This window comes from Anguilla rostrata, chromosome 1 (genome assembly GCF_018555375.3).
Source record: "Anguilla rostrata isolate EN2019 chromosome 1, ASM1855537v3, whole genome shotgun sequence".
In the NCBI taxonomy this organism is placed as follows: domain Eukaryota; kingdom Metazoa; phylum Chordata; class Actinopteri; order Anguilliformes; family Anguillidae; genus Anguilla; species Anguilla rostrata.
The window spans coordinates 49,204,354-49,214,577 of record NC_057933.1 but is presented as its reverse complement, the minus strand read 5'-3'; the positions used below and the strand labels follow the sequence as shown (position 1 = coordinate 49,214,577).

The 10,224-nt window shown below is 42.9% G+C and overlaps 1 protein-coding gene across 1 annotated transcript; it reads right to left on the bottom strand.

The window, feature by feature from the left end:
- Positions 1 to 341: 341 nt before the first annotated feature.
- si:ch211-197h24.6 (uncharacterized) lies at positions 342 to 8,988 on the bottom strand. Its single transcript, XM_064339912.1, has 12 exons — positions 8,831 to 8,988; positions 8,206 to 8,269; positions 6,464 to 6,488; positions 5,217 to 5,297; positions 4,954 to 5,093; positions 4,702 to 4,827; positions 4,491 to 4,536; positions 4,346 to 4,399; positions 2,966 to 3,417; positions 2,486 to 2,590; positions 1,092 to 1,206; positions 342 to 905 (listed from the first exon to the last, which is right to left on the bottom strand). The coding sequence occupies exons 2-12, from the start codon at positions 8,266 to 8,268 to the stop codon at positions 883 to 885; spliced, it is 1,230 nt and encodes a 409-aa protein (XP_064195982.1). The 5' UTR covers position 8,269; positions 8,831 to 8,988; the 3' UTR covers positions 342 to 882.
- Between the last annotated feature and the right edge of the window lie 1,236 nt (positions 8,989 to 10,224).

Sequence of the window (10,224 nt, the reverse complement as noted above, 5' to 3'; positions counted from 1 at the left end):
AAATCTTTTCCTGGGCTTTATTTTATATACCAAATTTCTTATACAAGTTTAAACATTCTTCAGAGTTCCTGCTGTTTCTGACATTACTTTTCAGGACATTTTATGTTAGAAACTTGTAATATATAGAGGGGGAGAGGTTGCAATCGTAGACCAGGGCATTTGTGGTTTTGGTCTATAACATTACACTAAAATGACTTGCAGGACAACCAATTGTTTTCCTGAACATTTAGGCAATTTTCTCATTTTCCATGCCTGGAAAACTGGATAAAAAATTCCAGGTTTTCCCAGACGTGCGGGAATGCTGATTCCAAGGGGGGAGAAAACATGAACAATACAAGTCATAAGATTGAGCCTTTTATTGAAAGTGAAGTACAAAACAGGGACTATGGCATATCATTTAAAGTAAAAATACAGCACTGCAACATCTGTATGCCTCAGCACCCCCATACATTACTTCAGCACTTCAACTACAAAACAGACATAGCTACCAAGATTGAAAATGTGCATTTTCTTTTCCAAATCTGTGAATCTTATATTCTAGAAATCTTTTGTAAAAGGTTTCATAAATAGAGCAGTTTCACTGCCAACCACAATACTGAATGCCATTTGTGAGCTAAACCCTGCTAGAGTAATATTGTTAATGTTCTAGGATACCAATTTGGTCCAAATTTAAAGCAAAAATAAAGGCCATCAACTTAAAAACAAAGTACACAATAGTAACATAAGATCTGTTAAAAAAAAGGAAAGGATCAATACTATTAACATGGAAGATTGTTTCAGTGGAGAACATTCCTGTGAATGAAATCGCTAAACTGAAGCATGCAGAGCTTCAGATCCTATGGGGGAAAATCCTCTTGGTAATCTGATGAATGGGGTGGGCAGTCAGTTGTAGTATCTGGATGGTCCTACAGAAAGGGGGGAAGGGGGAAACGGATTTTATGGTTCCATTTTGGAGCACTATTCCCAGCATAGTACACAATCTATCAAAACCTACATGCAGATCCTCTGTAGGATTCAGCATTCTATTAAAAATTGAGACCCAAGTTAAAGGGCATTACATTTAAGGCAAGGAAGTGTCCTATTTTGCATACCTGACAGACTGGGCAACCCAGACAGGCTATTCCCAGAGTACCTGTCCCCTCCACTAGGTAACCTGGGGGTGGAGAAGTTCATGGAGCCGGAAGAAGTGCTCTTCAAAGTGGACCCCTGTGAAAAAGAACCGCTGAGTTTCACACCATAGAAAACCTGTAAAGTTCTTTTTCGGGGCAATTTTTAAAACCATTTCTCTGGCTCTCGATTTGCAAAAATGTTATCTTCAGTTCAATTTGTCATTCAGTTCAAGGCCTCACCACGGTCATTTCGATTTCTTCCTTATGTTAAAATGGAGAACAATGCAAACTAATGAGGAACATACAGAAACAACTATCTAAAATACCATTAGGAATGAATTTGTACTCGCTCAACAGTCTCTACAAATCAATATCAAATGCTAATTCTGTAACTGTTTAGCAACTAGGGATGGGTACAAGTAACGGATTGATCGATTACTCATCGGATACATGCCTACTCCATTTTCTTATAAAGGCTATGCATGTACAACCATGTGTTGGAACGTTTTTAAATTTATCATACCGTATACAAAAAAAGAAAAAAATATTAAAATAGGAGGATATTTCCATAGCAAAACATTACTTCAGTATTCCAGCAAAAACCCCAAACCTTATACCGCTTAGCTTAGCAATGAACACCTCTCTAGTATCTCAACCAGATTAGCTAATATTAAAATTCTGTTTGGTCTAAATGGTCTAACAGCATGTTTGTTATCAAGGATAGTAAGCTAACCAACTACTGAATTATACCCAAAACAGGCTAAACTATAAACGTAGTAAAGCTACATCTATACTAGCCACTCTCTATGCAGTTATTCATTGACATCAAGCTGACACTGTAATTGCTGGCTTGCTTGCTCTTACAAATTTCCACTTCATCAAGTCAGACCGATGTACTTTAAGTTAGAACGTGATTGAACTTTTGCGGGTGCTACTTCATAGCTGGTTGTATATGGGAAAATAATGTACATGTCCCAGCCAATCAGAATTTAGCATTCAGCCAAGCCATTGTATATTGGTTTTGTGACTGGGCAACATTTGTGAGTACTCGAGTACTGATATGCATTGTTATGCGAGTGTGCTTTTTCTATACGAGTGGTGCCGCTCAGACAAGATGCATTCTAAAAATATGTTCCTCCCCATGCTAGGAATCGATTTGGAATTGAGCACATTAAGTGAACACTATATGTAACATAATTGAAAATCACCATCACTATTAGCAACATGTACAAATCAGGCATCAAGTCATGTTCACATTGAGGTGAGTCGGGTATTACACAGCCAATCAAGCTGCCTTGGGATCCTACACAGAACCAGTTTTTCCATTATAACCGATTTAAGAGAAATGCAAAAATCCATTTAAAATGTCATCTTACCGTCGACACACTCCTGAGCCGGTACTCCATCAGCACATCGGTCAGCTTCTGAGTCACCTTCAGGACAATCTGGGCATCATTTTCATTCTCAATACGAAACGTATCCTGGAGAAAGGAGACTCCAATTATATGCAATATCAAACATGCATGTCTATGTATCTAAGGAGATACAACTGGGGCAAAATTGGTGCTCATACATGAAATTAAATGGCTATCCAGCATAAAGCACAAATTGTAAATATCAATCTTAGCTACTTTTAATGGCTAGTTAGAGTTGTACATCTAGCTTTGCGAGGGTATTTCTGTTGATTTAACCTGCTTAAAGGAAAATGAATTGGTGCACACTAATGGTGTGCCAGTTTGGTGATACTAAAAAAACATTACTGGTATCTATGTACACCCTAGAATACGGTATTACTATGGATTGGCCAAAGCATACCAAATAACCATGAGGTCTGAGACTGAAGCTTAGCAGCATACCAGGTACTTGAGCAAGGTGGAGGGGAGGCTGTTGCTTTCGGGGCCCTTGGGCATGCCGGACATCATCCTGTCTGGAGCGCCGCCATGCTGGCTGCCGGGGAAGTCGTCCTGGTAGGGCCGGCCGGGGCTGAGGTTGCGCTGGCCCATGCCGAAGCCGTCGCTGTTCATCCTCATGGGCATCTCGTCCGGGTACCTCCTCATGCCCATGTCGCCCTCGCGCATCTTCATGCCCATGTCGTCGCCGGGCATGCGCACGGGCATGCTGCCCTGGAAGGAGCGCCCGGGGCTGGCGCCGTGGCGCTGCATGGGCATGCTGTCGGGGAAGCCGCTCATGGGCATGTCCCCGGGGAGCCGGCGCATCGGCATGACCATGGGGAAGTCCGGGTGCATTCCCCGGGGAGGAAAGTCTCCGGAGAACATGGGGTCAGGGTATCCCCCCGGAAACCGACCACCTGTAGGGAAAAAAATAACACGAGCTTCAGGAACGCATGTAGATCTGATTACACCCCAACGTATTTAACCCAGTTCAACCCAATTTAATTTAAGGACTGATCAGGAATTGCCAATAGTATTTCAGTGCTCATAGCTGCAAGCGCAGCTATCAACTGTGGAATGCACAGACAAGCACATGCTCTGCTCCAAAGCGCATTCAGTCAGAATGGAAATTCCATGTAAAAATTTTGCTTTTTTAGAGAATGGCTTTGATGTTTCACTGGGTATTTCTGATTTACAGAACTCACCTGGAAAGGGATTATTTTATAAATACTTGATTCACACACAGACACATAATGGGTAGACACTGAAGTGAAGGCAATGACAACACAATTCTAAGTCTAAAACTTGGAAAATCTAAAATGAAGAAGCTGACAACTGAAAACCCCAACTATAAAACAGCAGCAATGAAATGGTGGCAAAAGCCTGGCTGGAGTTAGATAATGTGTGTGATATTACTGGCATAACAGTCATTTGGTAGGCCTGTAGGGGGCAATCTTTCCTCTGGTCAAATGAACCCTAATGCTCCAGTGCAGTGGTTGGAACACTGTGCTGTAGGAGATGAGGTCTTTTGGATGAGACATTAAACAGGTCTTGGCTCACGGTGGTCATTAAAAATCCCATGATACTTCGCAAAGAGTAGGGGTTCCCTAGCTGAATTCCCAACCTGGTTCTCTCAATCTGCCACCTAATCATCCCACACTCCACCTCAGCTGAAGTGTGGTGAGCATTCTGGCACAAAATGGCTGTCGTGCCTCACCCAGGTGGGTGCTACACATTGGTGGTAGTTCAGGCGAGTATCCCTCTCATCACTGTAAAGTGCTTTGAGTCACCAGCCAGTGAGAAAAGCACTATATAAATGCAATAAATTAATATAATGTTACAAACCTGGACCTCCAGGGCCACCTGGTCCAACCATCTTAGGCTTAAACATCGCAGACCCTGAAAAAACAACACAATTAACCCCTTGTATGAAAAAGCTTGAGAAATAACTGCTTCTAGCACTTAAAAATTTCAAGGAACAGAAACTTACGCATTCCTTGGAACGCGGCGATTTCAAATGGCTCCTTCAGCAAAACCTGAAACACAGACCTGTATCAAGCAAGCACCAATAATGCCTCATTCACCATGTGACTATTACATCATAATTCAATAAATCAACACTGGGAGCCTTGCACAGAATTGGATTATTATGAATATCCTTTTCTTATGTGCAAACACAATTGAAAGGCAGTGGCCTGTACCCGGATTTTCCCTCTTCCTTCGGCCTTCTCCACCTCTGCTGCGCTCTCCTTGGCTGCTTTACGAATTGCAGGGTCCTTGACAGCTTCCTCTTCCTCATTAGGGACCTTGTCAGCGTGATGCTTTTTCTTTAAAATTAAAATGGGGGAAAAAAAATATATATGTTTTGCCCAATCATCCAGTAAAAGTCATTCTTCCAAAGACTGCAATGGCTACACACAACTATTGCAGTACTACCATGTTGTGCTACATACCATGTATCTGAAGCTGTGCTTCCAGCCCTTGACGTGAGCCAGCATCTCATTCTGCAGCCGCTGAACCTTGCACAGCCTGCACTGGTAGTGCGGGGCAACAGACTTGCTTGGGCTTCGATATTCCCACACAAACTGCAGACCTGCACAGATCAGACCATCACCCCCCCCTATTAGGACACACCCCACAGGAGGAACAGTGAAGAGCACAAGAACTTTGAGGGTAGTTAGGATCAGGGGGGCATCCTGACCACCTTCCCACTTACCAATCACAGGCTCAGTGACTGAGGTCAGCCTCTTCTCCAGGGATGGGACCGTCTGGATGGCGCCGGTTTTAGTTGTAAACACTGGTGTGAACAAATAAGGGGGTCAGTGCGAGTGTGACATGCTCACGCCGAGGGAGGGTGAGGGTGGGGGGGTGAGGGTCTGCATACATGTGAAGCCCTGATCAGAGATGTGAACAGGTCACATGTCCCGCAAATTATAAAACCAAGCAAGAGTTGGCTCAAGAGCCCAACATTGTTTCCGAAAACATTTACTTCAGGCAGTTTTCCATGGCCACTATACATGTGTCCAGGTTGTAGTGCACTACTGCAGCAGATAGGACAAACCAATTCAGGATCTTGATCCAGATGCAGGATCAATCGCTCATTACATCACCCAAATGGCGCATTTGGTTTTCATTCAGAGCAAAGTCCTTTGAACACTGAACAACATTTAAACTCAACACTGTCAATGGCACAACAGCTGCCACACTGCCAACACAGCGGTGGGAAAGACCAAAATGACACTACCCCCTCCTGCCCACCTGTGCAAAGGCAAGCTTGAGAAAGGTTAGACCAAATGCTGGAAGGACCTCGTTGAGTAGGAGCATGAAGTTCCTCACCAACTAGCTTTCAGCCACACAGGCAACTTGAGAAACACAGCAGGCAGCAGTGAGGTCACAAGTACCATGCTGCAGTACCTGCTATCCAGATGTACAGGGTTACCTTCACCAGCAATGTGCCAGTAACTCATTAGGGGCAAACAACTCCCATACTGGGTACACAGACATGAACCTGTGACCCATGGGAAGTTGATCATTAGTAAGAGATGTCACTGCCATGAAAATAAGCCATGTTGTAGTTTCTAATGTTGTTCAGTTCATTTTTCTACCAAGTCAAAATGGATTTTTAGAATAAAAAAAGAATCATGATGCTGGAACAAACCCACACCATTTTAGCAAGACAATTAAGAAACAATCACAAATTAGTGGACAAAATAGCCTCAGCTACTTTGAGGAATCATTGTCCACAATACTGCAGAAAGCAGTGTCGGTAATACAGGGTCCGGGTTTCAAATTGCTCCAAGAGCAAGCAAATTTTTTAACGTTCAATCAAGCCAAGAAATGTCCAGCCAGGCCTTTACGCACCACCACAGTGGAGAGTACAGGAAGGCTCTGGAAGGACAGTGAATACACTCAATAGCAGCGGTTCAACGACAATACTGCTGCGACACAGCGATAAAAACTTACCTATGTCACTGGGCTGATGCCTTTTCTGTCAAAGGACGCAATATTAACCGTCAGGAGGAGAGAGAGACAAAACAGGTCGTTAGTGAGAAGCTTCCGGTGAGCATGGTGCTGCACCCCTCCCACACAGGAGAGAACTGTAGCGACAAGATCAGAAGATCTGGGGGGTGGAGGCGTACTCCAGCAAGGCTTCCATCGTCATTTGGATGCCGTAGTACCGACCAGGAGTACCCCCACATAGGTGGTTGCTAATTGTGGAATGGAAATTGACATTTCTTTAGCATTCATGTGCAGCAGGTGGATTTCTCCAACCACACCCCATTAACATAATGGGGGGAAAGGGACATCTCAGGCATACCAACTTGACTGATTTGTGAAAGTTACCACAATAACATGGTCACCGGGCAAAGAGCGTCTTCACTGGAGACAACTCGGATCTTAATTATTCATCATGCTGTATGATGCATCAGTCACCATACTGGAACAGAACCATGGCACCCACACCCTGGCATCTTCTGGTCAACTGTAGGAAGTTTCACTGCCGTTTATATTTTTATCCCAGCACCCCTTTAGACCAAGGAAATCAGGTTTACAGCTGGTTGCAAAATGAAGTACTGCCATACCTTATGCTACAATCAGGAGGAAAAAGTAAAGCCATGACCTATATGACATTGTACATGGTTATACGCAGTTATAAAAACCAAAGTCAGTTAACGTATCAAAGAATAAGCCCTGGAGTTGAGAACAAAATCTTAGATATGAACTTAGACATGTCCAATCTCATGAGTAACTGTGGCAACCTTAGTAGTGGGAGCTGTGCTCTTGAAGCAGAAAACAAAAATCTGGCAAAAAGTGCCTGTTAAATCTCCAAGGCAGAGGAACGCAGCATATTGCCTATAATTGACAAAGATGCCAATCCAAAGCCTGGAGCAAAGAACCACAGCTTTACTCAGAATCGGCACTTCCCAGTGCGTACCAAAACCAGTGGAAGACCAACATTCCAGAAGCATCACTGTGGCCAGGTTTAATCAGGCCAGTAAACAGTGCATCAGCAGCCCACGGGTCTGATCCACCCATAGAGACAACACTTTATGGGGGCAAATGTCCCCACAGCAACCAAAAGGCTGCTTAACTGCAACTGGTTCATTCAAGACTAAACAAAAAGACAAAGCTGTATATTAGACATGGCTTGTGAACATACAAGCGTACTCCAATCCCCTGCTTTTGAAGTGCAAGTTAGTCACATCAGGCAATTGTTTTGCCGTTAAAATATAACCGATGGTTACAAAATGCAGATGACTTGCACATTTACACAAACACGGTATGTGCTAACGGAAGCAGTATAAAATTCAACTCCACCTAAAAGTAAATGGCTGTCTCCCACCCGAGCTAAAAGAATACGATAAATGCTAAAATATATTTTTTCTCTAGGCCAGGAAAATGCGGCTAGCTAGCTTACATCGATGACTCGATGTGTTCATAACACCGACCACATCTTGCAACGCTAGCTTAACAGCACATTTGCGGTCAGGCTTGACTGTATACAGTAAAGTTCAGTGACTTGGCTACAGGCCAAAGGCCTAGCTAGGCTAGTTATATCGCTAGCTAATGTAGCTACGTTAGTTCGCGATATGCTTACAATTCGTAATTAGCTAGTGGCCAGCTCCCTCGGATAACTCACTAAAGATTGTAAACGCACCTAACTTATCCAAGTATCTAACTCTACCAGCCAGCAATCTACTTACCTGCTTCATCCCGCCGTTCTTAAATTTCTTCGCTGGCGGGGGACCGGGAACGTTAGACTCCATTCTGAAAACGAAACAACGGTGTTATCTTAATGTGCGGTCATAACTCCAAATTCCTCAAAACGGTTTTGATACCACACGATCCATAATTGCAAATTAAATTAACATTGTCGTCCAAATCCTAAATTCACCGTAGATTCAGCCTTACCTTACAAATATGCTACTAGCTACGCTGGTTTACATTAACTTGCTAGGCTACAGGCCTTGTTTTTGGCCTTGTTAGAGGACTGAAATATACACCGTACTGAAAAGGGAAATGGCACAATTTTATATACACAGATTGTATACTATAACTAGCTGGTTATAAAGAACAAACGATGACTTAAAATATCACGATTAGTTTGTGCTAAGACAGCACATCTTTCGATATACGATCTTTCGATATACTATCGTGTCCAAGCGAACGTCAGCCACGAGTACACAGTGTTCTTCAGAGCGCTAGTTACAATGTAAGCCTTTTTAAGGTCACAAACAAATGTAACCTAATTTATAATTCCAACTCGAACTGGTAACATTAAACGAAATGCATTAGTTATAAAAATTAATCAGCTGTAACTGTTCTTACCTGGTGTGATTTTCTTTAAATGAACAGCGTAAAATCGTAAGAAACAGACGCAGCCACCTCCTTCCCGTTTTCTCAGCAAACAATACCAGTTTCTTCCTGTACTTCTTCTTCAACTGCGGCGGCTAGTAACCTGTATGAAAGATGCACTACCGCCATCTACTGTGCTGGCGTGTGGATGAGATTAGATCATTCGCCAGATCCTACTCCCAAAACTCGTTTCTAACAGGAATTGCACCACAGCCCTATGAACCTTGCTTGAACCCCGCTCACTCAAAATGTCCCGAATATCACCAACCCTTCCACCACCCTCCCCTAATTAATAACATCCTAATGAATGCCATTGCTCTTTCATTATCAAATTTACCACACACCATTATGTGCTCAACAGTGTACAGTACCATACACACCTCACACAACCCATTTACGTGTCCCTCCACCAACCGTAAAGAATAATTCAATCCAGTATGCGCCAAGCTTATCCTGGCCATCTATATCTCCTTTTTCCTATTTTTTTCCTTAACCTTCTTTGCTCTGACAGAATTATGTAGTTGATACAGCCATCTGCCATCTTTGCCATTGTTCCATCATTCCTGCCACTCTACCACGACAGCTGTCCTTATAATTGTCTTTGCCTCCCCTCTACCTAATGAGACCTTGATATCAATCAATTCCTTCTTTAACACTTGTTTTCCCGCCTGTATTCAACTTTGTTTCCCCCAACACCCACATGTGCTGGCACCGAACAAAACTGGACAATAATACCCATTCTATGAGGCCAGAAAAGTGACACATATAATAGCATATCTCCCCTGTTCAATGTACAAGAGTATTCACCGTGCAGTGCTGATGATGAGTCTGAACATATAACCACTCTTGCACCTACTCAACCACCCATTGCAGTCCCACTACAATTACCAGTACTTCCTCTGTATATACTGACAAACTATCTGACAGTCTATTGCTCAGTTTTGAATTCAAGACTGGAATAGACACACCTATTCCTACATGATCAGATACTGCATCTTTTGAACCATCTGTAAATATTGGCAGGAAGGAATAGAATTTACCTTGATACTAGTATACATATATAATTAACATTTTCTTGTACTTACATTGTCTAATTAACCTACATTCTACCTCTGGTTTCCCAATGACCCATCCAAAAATTCTACTATTTTTACTGGAATACTCACAGCAACTCTCTCGGTTTGTGGCTGGGTGCCTATTGACACAACCCTGTTAAGTTACACAGTACGCTAGGCTCATTTTCACCCACCTCAACCCAAAAGGAATCTTGCTCATTTCCACCCTGAGTGCAGTATTAGGAGCTGATTTACCTGCTCCATATCAGAACCAAAGCACTCTTGCCTGTATGAAATCTAGATGATTTAAGA